The sequence below is a fragment of the Cetorhinus maximus genome, chromosome 13 (assembly GCF_964194155.1).
Source record: "Cetorhinus maximus chromosome 13, sCetMax3.hap1.1, whole genome shotgun sequence".
Lineage (NCBI taxonomy): Eukaryota > Metazoa > Chordata > Chondrichthyes > Lamniformes > Cetorhinidae > Cetorhinus > Cetorhinus maximus.
In genome coordinates, this window is record NC_135891.1 from 2,441,526 (window position 1) to 2,465,182 (window position 23,657).

The 23,657-nt window shown below is 51.2% G+C and overlaps 2 protein-coding genes across 7 annotated transcripts in view; one reads left to right on the top strand and one right to left on the bottom strand.

Annotated features, from left to right (window-relative positions):
• The window catches only part of LOC144688351 (elongation factor 1-alpha 2), a 37,387-nt gene extending 22,270 nt beyond the window's left edge, over positions 1–15,117 (top strand). The window contains exons 5-8 of the mRNA XM_078554802.1: positions 315–465; positions 4,876–5,132; positions 9,751–9,985; positions 14,774–15,117. Of these exons, the coding sequence (XP_078410928.1) occupies positions 315–465; positions 4,876–5,132; positions 9,751–9,985; positions 14,774–14,904 (774 nt within the window). The 3' untranslated portion in view covers positions 14,905–15,117. The remainder of the gene's footprint in view (positions 1–314; positions 466–4,875; positions 5,133–9,750; positions 9,986–14,773) is intronic.
• Positions 15,118–16,192: 1,075 nt separating this feature from the next.
• The window catches only part of LOC144688352 (DENN domain-containing protein 3-like), a 145,033-nt gene continuing 137,568 nt past the window's right edge, over positions 16,193–23,657 (bottom strand). For all 6 annotated transcript variants that reach the window (XM_078554808.1, XM_078554804.1, XM_078554806.1 and 3 more), the window contains one exon: positions 16,193–20,445. In XM_078554808.1, coding sequence (XP_078410934.1) covers positions 20,254–20,445 — 192 coding nt within the window. In that variant the 3' untranslated portion in view covers positions 16,193–20,253. The remainder of the gene's footprint in view (positions 20,446–23,657) is intronic.

Sequence of the window (23,657 nt, forward strand, 5' to 3'; positions counted from 1 at the left end):
AGTAAATACCCCAGTAAACAGCTGCTGGGGAGATAGTGTGCAAATATTGGATAAGGAGCAGATCAGCCTTGGCTGTGATGCACTTTATGGATGAATAATCATGGACACTCATTGTCTGGGCCAACGTATGAGGGATGGCCATTTGAGCACAGTGAGAGAGCAGGACTTTAGGAGAGCAGGGGAGGGAGAGTCAGAAGATTGCAGCCAATGGTTACTTAGAAGGCCTGGTGAGGGATAGAACACATTTAGAAGAGATTGTGGTCAGAAATGAGCATCAAGTATTGCTATAATTCTTTTGTCTTGACCCCTGATAGATGCCATGGTTCAAAGGTTGGAAGGTCGAACGCAAGGAGGGCAACGCCAGTGGGGTGACACTGCTGGAAGCTCTGGATACTATTCTGCCCCCCACTCGTCCCATCAACAAAGCTCTGCGTCTGCCCCTTCAGGATGTTTACAAGATTGGAGGTAAGCAGCCAGTTTAGGAGCAGGGACAGCAACTCCGGGAGCAGGGGTTTGTGTGTTGGGCGATCTGGGGCCAGGTTTTCGCAGAGTCGGGAGTGGTGATTGGGACCAAGAAAGGAAAGGAGGGAGACAGAAACCAGGAAACGACAGGCCAGTTAGCCTAACATCTGTCATAGGGATAGTGCTAGAATCCATTATTAAGGAGTTTTTTTGCAGGATATCTAGACAATCACAATTTGAGCAGGCAAAACCAACATGTCATTGTGGAAGGGAAATTGTATTTAACTAATTTATTTGAATTTTTTGAGGAATTAAGAAGTAATGTAGATGAAGGGGAACCTGTAGATGTGGTGTACTTGGATTTCCAGAAGGTATTTGATAAGGTGCCACATCAAAGCTTACTACACAATTTAAGATTATATGGTGTAAGGGATAAGATATTAACATGAATAAAGGATTGGTTAGGTGACAGGAAGCAGAGAGTAGGGACAAATGGGTCTTTTTCAGATAGGCAAGCTGTAACAAGTGGAGTTCCACAGGGATCAGTGCTGGGGCCTCAACAATTTACGGTCTATATAAATGATTTGGATGAAGGAGGTAAATGTACGCTAGCTAAATTTGCTGATGACACCAAGACAGGTAGAAAGTAAGTTGTGAAGAGGAGGTAGAGAATCTACGAAGGGATATAGGCAGGTTAAGTGAGTGAGCAAAAATTTGGCAGATGGAATACAATGTGGGAAAATGTGAACTTGTCCAATAGAAAAGCAGTACACTATTTAAACGGAGAGAGATTGCAGAACTCAGTGGTACAGAGCGATCTGGGTGCCCTGGTACATGAATCACAAAAAGTTAGTATCCAGGTGCAGCAAGTGATTAGGAAGGCAAATGGAATATTGGAATTATTGCAAGGGAAATGGAATATAAAAGTAGGGAAGCTTTACTGCGGCTGTACAGGGCCTTGGTGAGACCACATGTGGAGTACTGTGTAGTTTTGGTTTCCTTATTTGAAAAATATATAATTTCTTTGGAAGCAGTTCAGAGAAGGTTCACTCGATTCACTCCTGGGATGAGGAGCTTATCTTATGAAGAAAGGTTCAACAGGTTGGGCCTATACCCATTGGAGTTTAGGAGAATGAGAGATGATCTTATTGAAACATATAAATCCTGAGGGGATTTGATAGGGTGGATACCAGGAGGATGTTTCCTCTTGTGGGGGAGACTAGAACCAGGGGACACAGTTTAAGAATAAGAGGTTTACTGTTTAAGACAGAAATGAGGAGAATATTTTTCTCAGTGTCGTTAGTCTGTAGAAATCCCTTCCCCAGAAAGTAGTAGAGGCTGGATCATTAAATTTATTCAAGACAGAGTTAGACAGATTTTTGCTAGGCAAGAGCGTCAAGGGTTATGGGGGCCAGACAGGAAAGTGGAGTTGAGACCACAACCAGATCTTATCGAATGGCGGAGCAGGCTGGAGGGGCTGAATGGCCTTCTCCTGCTCCTCAGTCCTATGTTCCTCTGACCAGGATTCGGATGTCACACCCCCATTTCCAGCCAAAATGATTTTTGCTAGTGGGGGAAAGGGGGGTGGGGTGTGATTTCCCAAATCTGGTGATCCATTTAAGATTAGTTGAGAGTTGAAACGGATCTCATTTTGGCTTTTGCAAGGTCCTGAACCTGCAGTGTGGGAGTTATAAATTGAAGGAGTAGATGTGAAAGCTCTTGAAAGGCAAATAAGGTTTGTATAACTGTCATGATCTGAAGTTTAAATGCCCTGCTCTTTAAACTTAAAAAAACAACAGGCAAAAAACAGGCTAAAGCTATCTGTGAGAGTTTAACAAAAACCCTCTGCTGGACTGTTTTGATTGTCAGGCCATATGGTGTATGTGAGAAAAAAACAATACCAACTGTTTCTGCAATTTCAATGGAGTTTTTTATTCACATTCCCTCAAGGGCTATTTCATGGCTTTGAGTTTCAAAAGCTACAATTATCTCAGCTGGGGGTGGGTCTGAGTTCACAGTTTGATAGCTTAAAGAGGCTAGTAAAGGATTAGCTGCCTTTGATGTGGTTAGTGAAATAGATATTTGTCTGTTTTATAAGGGATTAACCACTTGTGATTTAAAAGCTTTCAATATGTTTTGTGAATGGAAGTTTTTTTCCACTATCTAGCATGTAGGAGTGAGAGCTGTATTAGATTGTTAGACATTTATTTTTTACTCCTCCACAAATCTCCTCAGGTCTGCCCATGGTGGATACTGGGTGAGTGGCTATGGAGGGTGGGAGTGGGCATGGGGAGTGGTGAGGGCTAGAGTGACTATGGTGTGGGCATGGGAAGTGGTGAGGTATAGAGTGGCTATGGTGTGGGCATGGGGAGTGGTGAGGAATAGAGTGACTGTGGAGTGGAAATGGGAAGTGGAGAGGTATAGAGTGGCTATGGTGTGGGCATGGGGAGTGGTGAGGAATAGAGTGACTGTGGAGTGGGAATGGGAAGTGGTAAGGTATAGAGTGGCTATGGTGTGGGCATGGGGAGTGGTGAGGGTTAGAGTGGCTGTGGAGTGAGCATGGGGAGTGGTGAGGGTTAGAGTGCTTAGCAACTTCTAAAACAACTGGGACAAAGTTGCAGAGAAATGAGACACACCTTCTAAACTTCTTGCCTTAGCACTTGCCCATGGTTGCCTACCTGCCACTTCCGGTGTCAATGGGCTCGACACCATCCTGCACCCACCCCTCCCCGGACCGGAAATTGTGCGTATCGGGGACACTTTTTACTGAGGTGGGCCTGGCGAATTGGGAAATGTCCCAACTTGAGCTAGCTGCCTCGGTAGTCAAAATCCAGCCTCTGGTTCACTCTTCAAGACGCCCTAGAGGAGAGGGAGAAGGAAACTGCAGTGTCTGAAATGTCTGGAGTTCTAGAGCCCAGACCACTGACTGCACTCAGGATTAGGGAGTGGGATTCAGGGATAGCACAGTCTCACAATCGGCTTTCCAGAATGCAGTTGTGCATTAACAAGGATCTTGAAAAGGACCTTGCATTTATATAGCACCTTTCACAACCTCAGCACATCACATAGTGTTTTACAACCAATGAAGTACTTTTGGAAGTGTAGTCACTGCTGTTATGTCAGAGACCCTGTAGTCAGTGTGAACAATAAGCTCCCATAAACAGCAAGGTGATAATGATCAGATAATCTGTTCCTGTGATGTAGATTTAGGAATAAATATTGGCCATTATACCAAGGAGAGCTCCCCTGTTCTTCTTCAAAAATGGCTGTGGGATCTTTTACCTGAGAGAGTAGGTGGGGCCTTGGTTTAATATGTAATCTGAAAGAGGGCACCTCTGACAGTGTGGCACTCCCTCAGTACTGGACTGCAACTGTCAGCCCTGCCAGCAACAGCCACATCCCAAGAATGAATCAAATAAAAATATAATTTCACCTGTGTGGGTTTCTCAATAACTGGACTTGTTGGAATAATGGTATTGTGAACAGACTGACAGGCCAAGGAGCCTTTCTTTGTGTCTTCCTCATCTTCCTTCAATAGTCTAAACTATTGAGATTGGGCTGAAATGTAAATGGAAATTGAATTACATAATGGGTTTAACACCATCAGTTATACTTGGATCCACTGTGGGAGTGAGCTACACTCCCCCAGTCTCCTCTCCCAACCTGGACTCAGTGAACTGATCTCATCGTGGGGCAGAGATTAGGTCTATGGGCTCAGGTGAGGAGGACTAGCTCAGTCCCTTTGTTCTGGATCATGACTGGGTGATCCTCACTGGAAAGTGTTCCATGGCTGAACATCAGGCATGGGGTGGGCAAGCAAAAACAAGCTTTGACTGTGATGTCCCCCATGGAGGAATAGCCAGCCATTCCTGTGGCTCATGTGTTGAGAGGAATGAACAACTGTGGGTTGTGGTGCTGGAGAAATGCACATCCAGGGGCTACATTCACATGACCTGAGAGAAACTAAGCCCCCAACCCTGAGCCCCCTCCCAACCCTGAGCCCCCTCCCAACCCTGAGCCCCCTCCCAACCCTGAGCCCCCTCCCAACCCTGAGCCCCCTCCCAACCTTGAGCACCGCCTATCGAGAGCTAACTGCCTATCACAGAGACCCGCCCATCATAGAGACACCCACCCCCCTGGCAACTGTAGACACACCCCGCTCCCATCAAGGAGCCCCACCCACAAGGTGGAGCCTCCCCCAATAGGAGTCCGTGCACTGAGCCTCCAAACACTGTGCCCTAAACGCTGATCCTAACCCTAAACATAACTGTCATCCAACCCGCCACCTAACCCTATCCATAACCCTATTCCTAACCAGAACTCTAACCCTAATCTTCATCCTCATTCTTTTCTTCTGTAAAGTTGGCATTATGTGCGCAGTGACGTTATTGGGCATTTGCGGTTTGTTGGCAGGCATTGGTACAGTTCCTGTTGGCCGTGTGGAGACGGGTGTGCTGAAACCAGGCATGGTGGTGACCTTTGCCCCAGTCAACATCACAACAGAGGTGAAGTCAGTGGAGATGCACCACGAGGCCTTGTCTGAGGCCATGCCTGGTGACAACGTGGGCTTCAATGTGAAGAACGTGTCAGTTAAGGATGTTCGCCGTGGCAACGTATGTGGAGACAGCAAGAACGACCCACCGATGGAGGCATGCACCTTCACCGCCCAGGTGGGTACACTGAGAGCAGAGATCCTTCACCGCGCGCGCGGCTGGTCTGGGGAACAAGGTTAGGCAGGGTCACTGAGACAGGGGCGCATGGTGGAACCAACTCTCATTCCTCACTGGGGTCAGTGAGCAGTGGCCAGAGAGGAGAGGTCAGCAGCAGGTGTAAGGGAGCCATCTTGGCCAATTTTAGAGCATGTTGGGGAGACCGGAAGGGAAATGAACCAATAAACCCAGGAAAGAAAGGGGAATCTCTGAATCTACCCCAATTCTTTCTCAAAAAAACACAGCTTACATTTTATTCTACAGTCAACCCTACAGCAGAGAGAAGGACAAACTCATTCTAATAGTGCAGTAAGCTACACTGTCCTTTCACACTCTGGGACAGTGGGTCACTCACTGTCCTTTCACACTCTGGGACAGTGGGTCACTCACTGTCCTTTCACACTCTGGGACAGTGGGTCACTCACTGTCCTTTCACACTCTGGTGTGTTTCTGGGTGAGGGAATAATAAATCAAATTCCAATGAATGAAAAGTGTGAGTTGGTGGATTTGGTAGGAGGAGTAAGGAGGCCATATAATCCTTGGATAAACAGACAGCCGCTGGGGTTCATTTCTACAGGGGCAGAATTAAAAAGCAGAGAAATTATGTTAAACTAGTACCTAACCTCACACAGAGTACTGTGCACAATTCAGATCTCATTATAAAATGGATTACACTAAAATGGACTTGAAAATAACTTGGAAAGAAGAAAATGCTATTTTACTTTCTATAGGCCTTATTATAAGCTTATTATAAAAGCAGATAGAAGCATTGGAGAAAGTAGAAAACAAAATGATCTGAATGATACCAGAACTGGGAGACTATGGCTATAAGGAAATTTTGAAGAGCCTGGGGACTTTTCTCAAGGAAAGAGAGGGCTAAGGATTTCCAAATGGAGGCCTTTACATTTATAAAAGTGCTCAAAAAGACAGACACAAAGGCGTGCTTCCTGGTGTTGGGCGTGTCCGGTGATGTGGGCGGACAATATGGCGAGATCGGTTTCACAACGGCGTGAAACCAGTTGGTGACTGTCCACTCAGCCTGCCCAGGGCAGGGCCACGTTCTCCACCATCGGATGTCGGGAACCTCGTTGAAGATATCAGCATATTATTATAAGGCCAGCCCGCCAGACTCATCCCACCCCCACTGGATCATCCGCCCACATCGGCGGGAAAACACGCCGGTGTAGAACACGTCTCGACAGGTGTGACGTGCGGAAGTCAGGACTTAACCGCCAGGGCCTGGCTCACATCGCGGACATCCAAGAAGCAGAAGATGCTGGAATCCAACAGCAACAGCACACCGGAGGAACGTCCATGACATGCTGGGTGGATCCTCATGGACATGCCTCTGCTGAGAAGCAGCGCACGTAGGGTGGAAAGCCACCGTTCATGCTCACAACGGATGATGGTCGAGGGGGTGGGAGAGGAAGGTCTAGGATCGGCTGGAGGAGGAAAAGGTGTCGGAGGGGATGAGGTTGGGAGCAGAGGAGTTAAGGTGTCGGGGGTGGGGTTGGGGAATGAAGGTGTTGGGGGGAGGTTGGGAGTGGGGGGGGTGGGAAGAAGCATGGGGAAGGAGAGGGCAACGGGGAAGAAGAAGGCAACTGGGGAGGTGGGGTGTAAGGTGTAAGGGAAGGAGTGCAGAGAGGGGATAGAGTTTCAGGGGGTGGGGAGGAAAGAGTGCGGAAAGGGGAGGGAGTCTGGGGGAGGAAAGAGTACAGAGAGGGGAGGGAGTCTGGGGGAGGAATGAATTGGGAAGGGGGCAGGAGTAAAGTTGTTGGAAGAAATAGGGGGGCCTGAGGGGGAAGGAGTGAGGCTGGAGGAAGGAGTGAGGCTGGAGGAAGGAGTGAGGCTGGAGGAAGGAGTGAGGCTGGAGGAACTAAGTTGGTGGGAGGGAGGAGCGACTAAATGGGGGAAGGGGTGCGAAGCGGGGGGTTGGGGTTCAGAGCAGGGTAGGAGCCCGGAAGGGTGTAGGGGTCCGGAGGGGGGATGTGCAGGTGAACATGCAAGGGAGGGGTCTGATAGGTCCAGATCTACCTCCTGGGGAGTGAACTGAGGGTGGCCATGGTATGAAGGAATGGTGAGAGTGACCGAGGGCAGAGTGAGGGGGTAGGGTGGAGGGTGAGAGTTTGACGGTGTCGGTAGAAGGGGCAGTGAGGGTGGTTGGTGGGGACTCGGAGGCAGATGTGGACCCTGGGGGTGGGAAGGAGGAGGTCAGGGAGGTCAATGTGGACGGGGATGGGGATTTCGGGAAGGAAGGGAATGTGCACGTTCACCTGGACATCCCCAAAGGAAAAGGGTTATGGCTGGTAGGTCACGGAGGGCAGGTGGGAGGTGATGCCGGGGGGTTGACAGTGATGGGGGAGAGGAAATGGGTGACTGGAGGAGGAGGAAAGACGGGGGAGCTGATGAAAAAGCGAATCCAGACCGTGCTGTCCAAATGGAAAGTGAAACGAGAGTCATGGTGGGTGAGACCAGGTGCAGCATGGGAGTGCGGTCAGTGGGTGGAGATACAGGTTAGGCTCAGATGGACAACTGAAAGTGAACCCCAGCAGGCAGCATTGAAAATGCTCAGGACGTTGAGGTGAGTGTGAAACGTGAAGGACCCGTGTGCGTGGGAGAGGCTTACACGAGGCTCCGAAAGGCCCTGCCTCACACACACTCCTCCCTCCAGAATCACTCGTTGACCAGCTGCTCCCTCTGCGGTGACCGAGGACGAGGTTGAGGGGGTCACAGGTAAAGGGGACTCGGAGGGAGAGGACAGCCTCTGAGATTCCTGAGTGGATGACCCGGTGTTGTCCAGCTGCCCCTCCTCCTCCCTTCGAGTGCCCGAAGGCCCCGGCCTGACTCCTTGAGGGGAAGGAGCACCTGGAGGGACGCTGAGAAACCCCGTTTCCCTCTCACGTTGCAACTGCAGGAACTCACCCATGGCTCCCGTGATGGAGTGCGGGTCTGGACCAGGGTCTCCATGGTGTCCGCCATCCTCCCCATGGAGACCTCCATATGTGCGCATGTGGGCACCACTGCAGCAGAGAACTGGTGGATGCACTCTTTCGACTTGTGTGCCTGGGAGCTTCCAACAGCTCTGCATGATGTTCCCTGCCTTTTGCTGACTCTCCACGATGAGTTGGAAGGCTGACTCCAGAGGCTTGTCATCTGACTCGGGCCTCGCAGATGCCTCTTCCCCAGCAGCCCTCCGAGTGCCAGGGAGCTCGGCTGAACCTGCCTCCTCCTGCTGTGGACACGTGTCCGTGAGGTGACCACCAGATTGTGAACCTGAGCCTGCTCTAGATCGAGGTCCCACCGAGGTGTGTGTCTCTGCGCTGGTGGAGGGTGTGGGTAAGCGCTGTGATGGGTCTTCCAGGCTGCTTATTTCCAGCTCTTCAATGGAGGAGGTGTCCTCTTGGCTGGAGGTGAGGATGTGGATGGAGCTGAGGGACTGCCTGGCTGAGGGTGTCAGTCGCTTGGCAGAGCTCCCTGTGAACCAAAGTAGAGATAATGAGTGCATGGCAGCAGAGTCAAAAACAGGAGAGAGACACTCACATCTGCATCGAGAGAGGGATGATGTGGTGCAGGATCCTCACGAGGGTGTTCACCACCGACCTCACTGTCACCACAGGCAGGGTTCACATCCTCACCAGTCAGCGCAATGGCCGCTCCTCAAAGTGAGTAAGGGGCCTAATGTTGGCCACTCCACCCTCCCAGTCTGGGACCTCTCCCTGCTGTTGTGAGCCAGCTTCTCCTGCATGAAAACAGATGGAGAGAGTGTGAGCAGGACCCATGGCGCTGAGTGGAATGTTTGTGTGGTGAGCGGAGACATGGACGGGATGAGGACTCGAGCTCGAGAGGATATGAGCCTGATGGGGATGTGAGGGTGTGTGTGAGAGTTAGTGGTGTTGTCCTTTGAGGTGTGAGATCCCTGTGGATGTGTGATGGGTTTGCAGTAGTCGTGGCTGGATGCACTGAGATGTGCGCCCGTGGCTGGACTTTAAATATGGCGCCTGGTGTGATGAAGCGGCGAGGTGTTGGCGTGGTGGGTGAATGAGAGCCCGCCCACCATGGAAACGACCTGCTTCCCGGGAATGCATAATTAATGCAGCGGGTTTGGGACAATATGGCGTGAAAACCCACTATTGCGGCCGGCAGGTAAAACATCATTTTACCCGCCCGCTACCACACTTAGTGCAAATCTGGAACGATTCTGCCCAAAGAAAACGTTTCTACAATGCAGCACTCAAACAGAATTAGGGATAAATATAAAGCAGCCGATCAAAAATCCAACAGGGAATTCGGAAGAAACTTCTTTACCCAGAGAGTGGTGAGAATATGGAACTCGCAACCACAGGCGAATAATACAGGTAGATTTAAGGGAAAGCTGGATAAGCACATGGGAGAGAAAGGAATAGAAGGATTTGTTGAGAGGGTGAGATGAAGTAGACTGGGAGGAGGCTTGTGTGAAGCAGAAACACCAGCATAGAAATGTTGGGCTGAATGGCCTGTTTCTGTTCTGTACGTTTTGTATAAATTAATTGTGAGTGGAGAGTTCAGCCTCAGCGTTAACAATACCTGTACCTGTCCCCAGGTGATTATCCTGAACCACCCTGGTCAGATCAGTGCTGGTTACTCACCTGTCATTGACTGCCACACTGCCCACATCGCCTGCAAATTTGCAGAGCTGAAGGAAAAGATCGACCGCCGTTCGGGTAAGAAGCTGGAGGACAATCCCAAAACCTTGAAGTCTGGTGATGCCGCCATTGTGGAGATGTCCCCAGGGAAACCAATGTGTGTGGAGAGCTTTTCCAAGTATCCCCCTCTTGGTGAGTATCCATGTGCAGCTATTGAACATCCCAAAGTGCTTTACAGCCATTGAAGTGCTTCTGAAACCCAGTCAATGTCGAAATGTAGGAAACGTGCCTATCAATTTGAGCACAGAAAGCTCCCATAGACAGCAATATGATCATAACCAGATGAACTGTTTGTGATAATGGGACATTGGGAGACACCTTGTGGCTGTAGGATCTTTTACACTGACCTGAAAGGGCAGAAGGGGCGTCAGTTTAATATCTCAACAAAAAGCTGGCACCTCTGACAACACAGCACCCCCACAGTACTGACCTTTCAACAGTGCAGCACTCCCTCAGTACTGACCTTTTAATAGTGCAACACTCCCTCAGTACTGACCCTCCGACAGTGCGGCACTCCCTCAGTACTGACCCTCCGACAGTGCGGCACTCCCTCAGTACTGACCCTCCGACAGTGCGGCACTCCCTCAGTACTGACCCTCCGACAGTGCGGCACTCCCTCAGTACTGACCCTCCGACAGTGCGGCACTCCCTCAGTACTGACCCTCCGACAGTGCGGCACTCCCTCAGTACTGACCCTCCGACAGTGCGGCACTCCCTCAGTACTGACCCTCCGACAGTGCGGCACTCCCTCAGTACTGACCTTTTAACAGTGCAACATTCCCTCAGTACTGACCCTCCGACAGTGCGGGCACTCCCTCAGTACTGACCCTCCGACAGTGCGGCTCTCTCTCAGTACTGACCCTCCGACAGTGCGGCTCTCTCTCAGTACTAACTCTCCGCCAGTTTAGGGCTCTCTCAGTACTGACTGTCTGACAGTGCAGCACCACCTCAGTACTGACCCTCCAACAGTACAGCACTCCCACAGCTCTGATCCTCCAACAGTACAGCACTCCCACAGTACTGACTGTCTGACAGTGCAACACTCCCTCAGTACTGACCCTCCGACAGTGCAGCACTCCCTCAGTACTGATCCTCCGACAGTGCGGGCGCTCCCTCAGTACTGACCCTCCGACAGTGCGGCTCTCTCTCAGTACTGACCCTCCGACAGTGCAGCTCTCTCTCAGTACTAACTCTCCGCCAGTTTAGGGCTCTCTCAGTACTGACTGTCTGACAGTGCAGCACCACCTCAGTACTGACCCTCCGACAGTGCGGCACTCCCTCAGTACTGACCCCTCCGACAGTGCAGCACTCCCTCAGTACTGATCCTCCGACAGTGCGGGCGCTCCCTCAGTACTGACCCTCCGACAGTGCGGCTCTCTCTCAGTACTGACCCTCCGACAGTGCAGCTCTCTCTCAGTACTAACTCTCCGCCAGTTTAGGGCTCTCTCAGTACTGACTGTCTGACAGTGCAGCACCACCTCAGTACTGACCCTCCGACAGTGCGGCACTCCCTCAGTACTGACCCCTCCGACAGTGCGGCACTCCCTCAGTACTGACCCCTCCGACAATGCGGCACTCCCTCAGTATTGACCCTCCGACAGTGCGGCACTCTCTCAGTATTGACCCCTCTGACAGTGCGGCGCTCCCTCAGCTCTGACCCTCCGACAGTGCGGCACTCCCTCAGTACTGACCCTCCGACAGTGCAGCTCTCTCTCAGTACTAACTCTCCGCCAGTTTAGGGCTCTCTCAGTACTGACTGTCTGACAGTGCAGCACCACCTCAGTACTGACCCTCCGACAGTGCGGCACTCCCTCAGTACTGACCCCTCCGACAGTGCGGCACTCCCTCAGTACTGACCCCTCCGACAGTGCGGCACTCCCTCAGTATTGACCCTCCGACAGTGCGGCACTCTCTCAGTATTGACCCCTCTGACAGTGCGGCGCTCCCTCAGCTCTGACCCTCCGACAGTGCGGCACTCCCTCAGTACTGACCCTCCGACAGTGCGGCACTCCCTCAGCTCTGACCCTCCGACAGTGCGGCACTCCCTCAGTACTGACCCTCCGACAGTGCGGCACTCCCTCAGTACTGACCCTCCGACAGTGTGGCACTCCCTCAGTATTGACCCTCCGACAGTGCGGCACTCTCTCAGTATTGACCCCTCCGACAGTGCGGCGCTCCCTCAGCTCTGACCCTCCGACAGTGCGGCGCTCCCTCAGTACTGACCCTCCGACAGTGCGGCACTCCCTCAGCTCTGACCCTCCGACAGTGCGGCACTCCCTCAGTACTGACCCTCCGACAGTGCGGCACTCCCTCAGTACTGACCCTCCGACAGTGCGGCACTCCCTCAGTATTGACCCTCCGACAGTGCGGCACTCCCTCAGTATTGACCCTCCGACAGTGCGGCACTCCCTCAGTACTGACCCCTCCGACAGTGCGGCACTCCCTCAGTACTGACCCCTCCGACAGTGCGGCACTCCCTCAGTATTGACCCTCCGACAGTGCGGCACTCTCTCAGTATTGACCCCTCCGACAGTGCGGCGCTCCCTCAGCTCTGACCCTCCGACAGTGCGGCACTCCCTCAGCTCTGACCCTCCGACAGTGCAGTGCTCCCTCAGCTCTGACCCTCCGACAGTGCGGCGCTCCCTCAGTACTGACCCTCCGACAGTGCGGCACTCCCTCAGTACTGACCCTCCGACAGTGCGGCACTCCCTCAGCTCTGACCCTCCGACAGTGCGGCACTCCCTCAGTACTGACCCTCCGACAGTGCGGCACTCCCTCAGTACTGACCCTCCGACAGTGCGGCACTCCCTCAGTACTGACCTTTTAACAGTGCAACATTCCCTCAGTACTGACCCTCCGACAGTGCGGGCACTCCCTCAGTACTGACCCTCCGACAGTGCGGCTCTCTCTCAGTACTGACCCTCCGACAGTGCGGCTCTCTCTCAGTACTAACTCTCCGCCAGTTTAGGGCTCTCTCAGTACTGACTGTCTGACAGTGCAGCACCACCTCAGTACTGACCCTCCAACAGTACAGCACTCCCACAGCTCTGATCCTCCAACAGTACAGCACTCCCACAGTACTGACTGTCTGACAGTGCAACACTCCCTCAGTACTGACCCTCCGACAGTGCAGCACTCCCTCAGTACTGATCCTCCGACAGTGCGGGCGCTCCCTCAGTACTGACCCTCCGACAGTGCGGCTCTCTCTCAGTACTGACCCTCCGACAGTGCAGCTCTCTCTCAGTACTAACTCTCCGCCAGTTTAGGGCTCTCTCAGTACTGACTGTCTGACAGTGCAGCACCACCTCAGTACTGACCCTCCGACAGTGCGGCACTCCCTCAGTACTGACCCCTCCGACAGTGCAGCACTCCCTCAGTACTGATCCTCCGACAGTGCGGGCGCTCCCTCAGTACTGACCCTCCGACAGTGCGGCTCTCTCTCAGTACTGACCCTCCGACAGTGCAGCTCTCTCTCAGTACTAACTCTCCGCCAGTTTAGGGCTCTCTCAGTACTGACTGTCTGACAGTGCAGCACCACCTCAGTACTGACCCTCCGACAGTGCGGCACTCCCTCAGTACTGACCCCTCCGACAGTGCGGCACTCCCTCAGTACTGACCCCTCCGACAATGCGGCACTCCCTCAGTATTGACCCTCCGACAGTGCGGCACTCTCTCAGTATTGACCCCTCTGACAGTGCGGCGCTCCCTCAGCTCTGACCCTCCGACAGTGCGGCACTCCCTCAGTACTGACCCTCCGACAGTGCAGCTCTCTCTCAGTACTAACTCTCCGCCAGTTTAGGGCTCTCTCAGTACTGACTGTCTGACAGTGCAGCACCACCTCAGTACTGACCCTCCGACAGTGCGGCACTCCCTCAGTACTGACCCCTCCGACAGTGCGGCACTCCCTCAGTACTGACCCCTCCGACAGTGCGGCACTCCCTCAGTATTGACCCTCCGACAGTGCGGCACTCTCTCAGTATTGACCCCTCTGACAGTGCGGCGCTCCCTCAGCTCTGACCCTCCGACAGTGCGGCACTCCCTCAGTACTGACCCTCCGACAGTGCGGCACTCCCTCAGCTCTGACCCTCCGACAGTGCGGCACTCCCTCAGTACTGACCCTCCGACAGTGCGGCACTCCCTCAGTACTGACCCTCCGACAGTGTGGCACTCCCTCAGTATTGACCCTCCGACAGTGCGGCACTCTCTCAGTATTGACCCCTCCGACAGTGCGGCGCTCCCTCAGCTCTGACCCTCCGACAGTGCGGCGCTCCCTCAGTACTGACCCTCCGACAGTGCGGCACTCCCTCAGCTCTGACCCTCCGACAGTGCGGCACTCCCTCAGTACTGACCCTCCGACAGTGCGGCACTCCCTCAGTACTGACCCTCCGACAGTGCGGCACTCCCTCAGTATTGACCCTCCGACAGTGCGGCACTCCCTCAGTATTGACCCTCCGACAGTGCGGCACTCCCTCAGTACTGACCCCTCCGACAGTGCGGCACTCCCTCAGTACTGACCCCTCCGACAGTGCGGCACTCCCTCAGTATTGACCCTCCGACAGTGCGGCACTCTCTCAGTATTGACCCCTCCGACAGTGCGGCGCTCCCTCAGCTCTGACCCTCCGACAGTGCGGCACTCCCTCAGCTCTGACCCTCCGACAGTGCAGTGCTCCCTCAGCTCTGACCCTCCGACAGTGCGGCGCTCCCTCAGCTCTGCTTTAGGACTGTCAGCCTGGAAGTTTGTCCTTTGGTCTCCTGGGGCAGGTTGTTGAAGTCTAGACCTTTCGGTGTAAGGGCTGAGAATGCTGTTCACTGAGCTACAGCTGACGTTACTGGAATCGCTGCCCCCACCCCACCAACCCCCTCCCCACCCCCCCCACCAACCCCCTCCTCACTCTGTTTGTCTCAATCTGGTGATTTCAGGACGTTTCGCGGTTCGTGACATGAGGCAGACGGTTGCTGTGGGAGTCATCAAGAACGTGGAGAAGAAAGCTGTTACCGCTGGGAAGGTCACCAAGTCTGCACAGAAAGCTCAGAAAGCTCAGGGCAAATGAATCGGACGCCCCAAAACCACAAAATCAACACCATTCAAAATCCACCTTGCCCCCAAAGGGCATTTCTGTACATCAGCTTGTCAAAGTTCATTGGTGAACGACTGGATGTTAACGATTAAAGTCCAATGGAAATTTTTTAAGAGGAAAAGCATGCGTCAGCATTTGTGAGGTACCCAATTAGTTTTATCAATAAACAGATGCAACCACACAAAATCCGCTGCCTCAGTTGTGTTTTTTTTTGAGAATAGCAACACCTATGGCCACAACAAACCAGGATCGAGGGTTCGATTCATGTTGCTGAACTCATCATCTAGAAAACTTGGGGGTTCAAATCCCACCCTTGCAGTTTGAGAAGTTTGAAATCAGTTTTTAAAAAAAAAAAAATATTCTAGAAATAAAAATCTGGCCTCAGTAAAAGTGACCACGAAACTGGAGGATTGTTGTACGTTCCCAGAGACAAGTGAGAATATGGAACTCGCTACCACAGGGAGTGGTTGAGGTGTTTAAGGGGAAGCTGGATAAACTCATGAGGAGGAAAGGAATAGGAGGATATGTTGATTGTGTGAGATGAATGGCGGGGCGGGGGTGGGGGTTGGGTAGGAGGCGGCTTGATGCCAGCATCAACCATTTGGGCTGAATGGCCTATTTCTGTGCGGTTAATTCAATGTTAAGCTCATGTCGACCCAGACCGGGCAAAGACAGCAGATATCCACTAGGGTTTCTCGAACGGTCCAACAGCTTCAATGATTACTTTTATTGAGACCCTTGTACTAATCCAACTGTTCCGATCCACCAATGGTCACCCAATATGGCAATTGGTCAATTATGGTGGTCACAATACCCCAAATCCCCTGCACCCAGAAACCACTCTATCCATCGCACGGGTTTACAGGAGTGCGTGAGCCAGGACACCCAGTGCACTCTGCGTCGGTCTTGATATCTTTGTGAGTCCAGCTGGAGTGAGACACATGCAGTAAATGTCCTGGTGATTATTCAGGAACTTTTAGAATATTAATTCTGAGAGAGATTCTGGGATAATTGTGGAGGGTTGGCAAGTGAACAGTTTTTCTCTTTGCTCTTTATTGTCGTTGATAAGGTCAGCATTTGTTGCCCATCCCTAATTGCAGAGGGCAGTTAAAAGTCAACCACATTACTGTGTGTCTGGAGTCACATGTAGGCCAGACCGTTTCCACCCCTAAAGGGACATTTGTGAACCAGACAAATTTGTGAACCAGACAGGTTTTTACAACAATTGATGATAGTTTCACGGTCACCACTACAAACTAGCTTTATATTTCAGATCTTTATTATAGTCAGTGTTGGGATTGAGATTATTAATGAGCTATTAAGTATAGATGCTAAATTGGAAGCGGAGAGCATTGACTTGAAGATAGCAAGGTGCCCCATAAGCACACATTCTCAGGCAAGTATAGCTCAGGGTTAGATACAGAGTAAAACTCCCTCTGTACTGTCCCCATCAAACACTCCCAGGACAGGTACAGCTCGGGGTTAGATACAGAGTAAAGCTCCCTCTACACTGTCCCCATCAAACACTCCCAGGACTGGTATAGCTCGGGGTTAGATACAGAGTAAAGCTCCCTCTACACTGTCACCATCAAACACTCCCAGGACAGGTACAGCTCGGGGTTAGATACAGAGTAAAGCTCCCTTTACACTGTCCCCATCAAACACTCCCAGGACAGGTACAGCACGGGGTTAGATACAGAGTAAAGCTCCCTCTACACTGTCACCATCAAACACTCCCAGGACAGGTACAGCACGGGGTTAGATACAGAGTAAATCTCCCTCTACACTGTCCCCATCAAACACTCCCAGGACAGGTACAGCTCGGGGTTAGATACAGAGTAAAGCTCCCTCTACACTGTCCCCATCAAACACTCCCAGGACTGGTATAGCTCGGGGTTAGATACAGAGTAAAGCTCCCTCTACACTGTCACCATCAAACACTCCCAGGACAGGTACAGCTCGGGGTTAGATACAGAGTAAAGCTCCCTTTACACTGTCCCCATCAAACACTCCCAGGACAGGTACAGCTCGGGGTTAGATACAGAGTAAAGCTCCCTCTACACTGTCCCCATCAAACACTCCCAGGACTGGTATAGCTCGGGGTTAGATACAGAGTAAAGCTCCCTCTACACTGTCACCATCAAACACTCCCAGGACAAGTACAGCTCGGGGTTAGATACAGAGTAAAGCTCCCTTTACACTGTCCCCATCAAACACTCCCAGGACAGGTACAGCACGGGGTTAGATACAGAGTAAAGCTCCCCCTACACTGTCACCATCAAACACTCCCAGGACAGGTACAGCACGGGGTTAGATACAGAGTAAATCTCCCTCTACACTGTCCCCATCAAACACTCCCAGGACAGGTACAGCACGGGGTTAGATACAGAGTAAAGCTCCCTCTATGCTGTCCCCATCAAACACTCCCAGGGCAGGTACAGCAGTGTTGTTGTAATATGCCTTTAAGGGACAGCAGCATAACTTCAATGGAAGGGAAGTGTGTCATGCAATCCAGACTTAGTTTCCCTTTTGCTTTTGAGCAGAGCACACCAACCCACAGCTCTGCTGCTGATGTTTTCAAGCTTTCTACCCATGTATAATTGTTCTCATGTGCTTATTCTAAATAAATGAACCCACAACCTGTTTACACAATCCCTTATGAGTGATTGGTATTTACATCAGTATAACAACACAGCAGGGGTTAGATACAGAGTAAATCTCCCTCTACACTGGCCCCATCAAACACTCCCAGGACAGGTACAGCATAGGATTAGATACAGAGTAAAGCTCCCTCTACACTCCCCATCAAACACTCCCAGGGCAGGTACAGCACGGGGTTAGATCCAGTGTAAAGCTCCCTCTACACTGTCCCCATCAAACACTCCCAGGGCAGGTACAGCACGGGGTTAGATACAGAGTAAAGCTCCCTCTACACTGTCCTCATCAAACACTCCCAGGGCAGGTACAGCACGGGGTTAGATCCAGAGTAAAGCTCTCTCTACACTGTCCCCATCAAACACTCCCAGGACAGGTACAGCACGGGGTTAGATACAGAGTAAAGCTCCCTCTACACCGTCCCCATCAAACACTCCCAGGGCAGGTACAGCATGGGGTTAGATACAGAGTAAAGTTCCCTCTACGCTGTCCCCATCAAGCACTCCCAGGGCAGGTACAGCACGAGGTTAGGTACAGAGTAAAGCTCCCTCTACACTGTCCCCATCAAACACTCCCAGGACAGGTACAGCACGGGGTTAGATACAGAGTAAAGCTCCCTCTACACTGTCCCCATCAAACACTCCCAGGACAGGTACAGCACAGGGTTAGATACAGAGTAAAGCTCCCTCTACACTGTCCCCATCAAACACTCCCAGGACAGGTACAGCACGGGGTTAAATACAGAGTAAAGCTCCCTCTACACTGTCTCCATCAAACACTCCCAGGGCAGGTACAGCATGGGGTTAGATACAGAGTAAAGTTCCCTCTACACTGTCCCCATCAAACACTCCCAGGGCAGGTACAGCACGGGGTTAGGTACAGAGTAAAGCTCCCTCTACACTGTCCCCATCAAACACTCCCAGGACAGGTACAGCATGGGGTTAGATACAGAGTAAAGCTCCCTCTACACTGTCCCCATCAAACACTCCCAGGACAGGTACAGCACGGGGTTAGATACAGAGTAAAGCTCCCTCTACACCGTCCCCATCAAACACTCCCCAAGGATGGGTACAGCCCGGTTATACTAGGGTTGACAGCTCTTCAGGACTGACCAGTAACACGCCATATATCGACGGCAGACACAGGTAACTGAAGGGAACGGAGAAGAAAATATTTAACATGAGTATATGTGGTTATTGAAATGTTTTGTCCAGAATATGTAAGGTATTGTTGCACAACGACCCAGAGAGTTATCGGAATACAGGTAGAATGCATTAAAGGAGCAGTTTCCCCTGTACCACAGGGAGAGACGTTTCTCTGGGCCATCGTTTAACCTCTAGTTAAACCACTTTGCACCTCAAATTAGAATATTTTGCAGCACAAAGGCCATTTGGCCCATCCCATCTGTGCTGCCTCCAAAAGAGTTATCCAGTTAAATAGAAGTTGCAACACAGAAAGAGGCCACTTGGCCCAACTCTTCCACAGTCAGTCTTTGCCCCCGCGCAGGCAAACAGCTCCTATCACATTTACCCACCTGTTCCAAAATATTGTCAATCCCTTTCTCCTTCAAAACATACCCCGTCCAATCTAACCTTGGACAATGAGTTCCTCCCCCAGCCAGGCAACCGGAAATAAATCCCATGGTCTCTCAGCTCTCTTTGTGAAGAAGTCATTTTAATCGTCTATCTATGGTCCCTTGTTCTTAACCCCTCAACAGGGAGGAAGGTTCACAAAGAGATAAAGAGTTTGTTTCCCTGTCCTTTACACATGTCCATTACACGCTTCTTTTCGAAATACTTATCCACTTCATTTCGTATGCATAAAGCTCCCAGCTCTCCGTCTGTTATTCCTCAACATCTGTTGCCCTGTATGTAAAATCTCTCATCCTTAATCATATTGAGTGCCTGAAATAAGGAATGCCGTTACATGTTGCCTCCGGGTTTGAGAATGGATCCTTTTTCCTGACGGGCTGTAATTTGAAGATTTCATTCCGATTGTCCTTCAAGCTCCCACTCAGACGCCCGGTCCCATCAAGAGTGTTCAGCAAGGTGAGGATAGAGGAGAAAGCTGGTCAGGGGAGGCAGCAGTGACAGGGAGATGGGACCAGGTAATTCTGGTACTGTTGATCTGTAGAACCATCCACACAGAACCCAGGTTTCGTTGTGCCGTTAAGCCATTGCTTAAATAAGATTAAATACAATGGAATGTTAGATGACTGTTTTTATTCCCAATTGCTTCCCCCTTTGTAATGATCATCCTGATGCTTGGTTCTGGCCACAGGAGAGGTATGGCCACGTATCTCTCCAGGGCTATGAGTCAGTTGACAACCAGGTCCTTTGATCCCATGAGGTATGGTCCAAATTTTCTGAGGGGGTTGGGGTGGGGGGGCGGGGTTGGGGGGTAGTAGGAGGGGCAAAATTGTATGACTGAATAAATCTCCTGTGGGTGGAGGGTGGGGGAGAGCAGGGTGGGTGTGGAAGGATGGTTGCTCACTTACTGTTGCTCCGCCAACCACCCTTCCACACCCGTCAAAAGGAGGGGACAGAGGGAGAAAACAATGAAGCCCATCCAACACTGGCCCAAACCAGTGTGACATAAAAAAAACCATCAAACGCAGCGAGACAGGTGGCTCTGTACCCCTCAGTCAGTCAGACAGTCTGTAAGCCCTCAGTCCACCTTCCAGATAACAACCTTGCTGTCCTGTGTCCCGCTCAGCACGTAGCGATCCTCAGCTGAGCACAAAGCTCCAATAGCACCACAAGGAGCCTCCAATTCTTTCTCCAGCGAATACCTCTCCGAGTTGACAATGTAAATCCGTCCCTTGGTCTGGTCAGTTGTCACTCCCCCTCCGAGCCAGATCTGGGGGTGGGTGGTGGGAAAGACAGAGGTCATGGTTAGTTAGAGTTCCAGCTAGTGGGCAGTGTAGAGAGGCAGCAATGCTCCTTACTGTGGAACAGAGACAGCAGGAAACCACAATAAACACACTGACCACCTTTTATAACATCATGGGCTTGTTTTTGGAGTGTGTGTGTGTGTGTGTAACAGATAGGGTGTTTAATTACAGTAAAATAGTGCAAAAGGAGTGAACCAATGTGCTGCAATATTGCACAGAATAAGAAAAATGCACAAGCTACCTCCTGTTACCTAGAAGGACAAGGACAACAAGCATATGAGATTGCCAACAGCTGCAGATTCCCCTCCAAGTTGCACACCATCCTGACCTGGAGAGGAACCTGCAGGGGGTGGTGGGAATATGAAGTAATGAGTTAGGAGCAGGAGTAGGCCATTTGATTCTTCGAGCATGCTCCATTCCCCATGCTGTCCTTGTAGATTTAGTTCCATGCCAGGATGGTGTGTGACTTGGAGGGGAACTTCCAGGTGGCGGTGTAGGTTTGTAGAGGTTGCAAGTTTGGAAGGTTCTGTCTCAGGACCCCAGATGAGTTCATGCAGTGCATCTTGTGGATGGTACACACTGCTGCTACTCTGCGTTGGTGGTGGAGGGAGCGAATGTTTGTGGAAGGGGTGCCCATCAAGTGGGCTGCTTTGTCCTGGATGGTCTTGAGCTTCTTGAGTGTTGTTGGAGCTGCACTCATCCAGGCAAGTGGAGAGTATTCCATCACACTCCTGGCTTGTGCCTTGTAGATGGTGGACAGTCAGGAGGTGAGTTACTCGCCACAGCATTCCTAGACTCTGACCTGCTCTTGTAGCCACAGTAGTTATATAGCTAGTCCAGTTCAGTTTCTGGTCAATGGTAATTGACCAGAATGTTAATATTGGGGGATTCAGTGATGGTAATGCCATTGAATGTCAAGGGGCAATGGTTGGATTCTCTCTTGTTGGAGATGGTCATTGGCTGACACTTATACAGCATGAATGTTACTTACCACTTGTCAGCCCAAGCCTGGATATTGTCCATGTCTGTTGCTTTTGGAAATGGACTGCTTCTGTGTCTGAGGAGTCATGAATGGTGCTGAACATTGTGCAATCATCATCAAACATCCCCACTTCTGATCTTATGATGGAACGAAGGTCATTGAGGAAGCAGCTGAAGATGGTTGGGCCAAGGACACTACCCTGAGGAACTCCTGCAGTGATGTCCTTGAACTGAGATGATTGACCGCCAACAACCACAACAACCATTCTCTTTGTGCTAGGTATGACCCCAACCAGCGGAGAGTTTTCTCCCGATTCCCATTGACTCCAGTTTTGCTAGGGCTCCTTGTTGCCACACTCGGTCAAATGCTGCCTTGATGTCAAGGGCAGTCACTCTCACCTCACCTCGGGAGTTCAGCTCTTTTGCCCATGTTTGAACCAAGGCTGTAATGAGGTCAGGAGCTGAGTGGCCCTGGTGGAACCCAAAATGGGTGTTGGTGAGCAGGCTATTGCTAAGCAACGGCCGCTTGATAGCACTGTCAATTGACCCCTTCCATTACTTTAATGATGATTGAGGGTAGACTGATGGGGCGGTAATTGGCCGGATTGGATTTGTCCTGATTTGTGTGTATAAGACATACCTGGGCAATTTTCTACATTGCCATGTAGATGCCAGTGTTGCCATTGTACTGGAGCAGCTTGGCTAGGGGCGCGGCAAGTTCTGGAGCACAAGTCTTCAGTACTATTGCTGGGATATTGCCTGGGCCCATAGCCTTTGCAGTATCCAGTGCCTTCAGCCGTTTCTTGATATCATGTGGAATGAATCGAATTGGCTGAAGACTGGCACGCTGATGATGGGGTCACGAGGAGGCCGAGATGGATCATCCGCTTGGCACTTTTGGCTGATGATTGCAGCAAATGATTTAGCCTTAATTTTTGCACTGATGTGCTGGGATCCCCCATCATTGAGGATGGGGATATTTGTGGCGCCTCCTCCTCTAGTGAGTTGTTTAATTGTCCACCACCATTCACGACTGGATGTGGCAGGACAGCTTAGATTTGATTCATTGGTTATGGGATTGCTTAGCTCTGTCTATCACTTGCTGTTTACGTAGTCCTGTGTTATAGCTTCACCAGGTTGATACCTCATTTTTAGGTATGCCTGGTGCTGCTCCTGGCCTGCCCTCCTGCACTCTTCATTGAACCAGTGTTGATCCCCTGGCTTGATGGTAATGGTAGAGTGGGGGATATGCTGGGCCATGAGGTTACAGATTGTGTTCGAGTACAATTCTGCTGCTGCTGATGGCCCACAGCACCTCATGGATGCCCAGTCTTGAGTTGCTAGATCTGTTTGAAATCTATCCCATTTAGCACGGTGGTAGTGCCACACATGATGGAGGGTATCCTCAATGTGAAGGCACAATGGCTGTGCGGTGGTCACTCAGACTGAACTGTCATGGACAGATGCATCTGGAACAGGTAAATTGGTGAGGACACGGTTAAGTATGTCTTTCCCTCTTGTTGGTTCCCTCACCACCTGCTGCAGACCCAGTCTAGCAGCTATGTCCTTTAGGACTTGGCCAGCTCGGTCTGTGGTGGTGCTACCGAGCCAATCAGTGATGGACAGAGAAGTCCCCACCCAGAGTACACTCTGCGCCCTTGCCACCCTCAGTGCTTCTACCAAATGGTGTTCAACACGGAGGAGCACTGATTCATCAGCTGAGGGGGTGTGGTATGTGGTAATCAGCCGGAGATTTTCCTTGCCCATGTTTGACTTCATGGGTCTGGAGTCTATGTTGAGGACTCCCAGGGTAACTCCCTCCCGACTGTATACCAGTATGCCGTCACCTTTGCTGGGTCTGTCCTGCCGGTGGGACAGGACATACCCAGGGATGGTAATTGTGGTATCTGGGATATTATCTGTAAGGTATGATTCTGTGAGAATGACTATGTCAGGCTGTTACTTGACTAGTTTGTGGGACAGCTCTCCCAATTTTAGCACAAGCCCTCAGATGTTAATAAGGAGGACTTTGCAGGGTCGACAGGGCTGGTTTTTGCCATTGTTGTTTCTGGTGCCTAGGTCGATGCTGGGTGGTCTGTCCGGTTTCGTTCCTTCTTGACTTTTCTGTAATGGTTTGATATAACTGAGTGGCTTTCTGGGCCATTTCAGAGGGCAGTTAAGAGACAACCACAAGGGT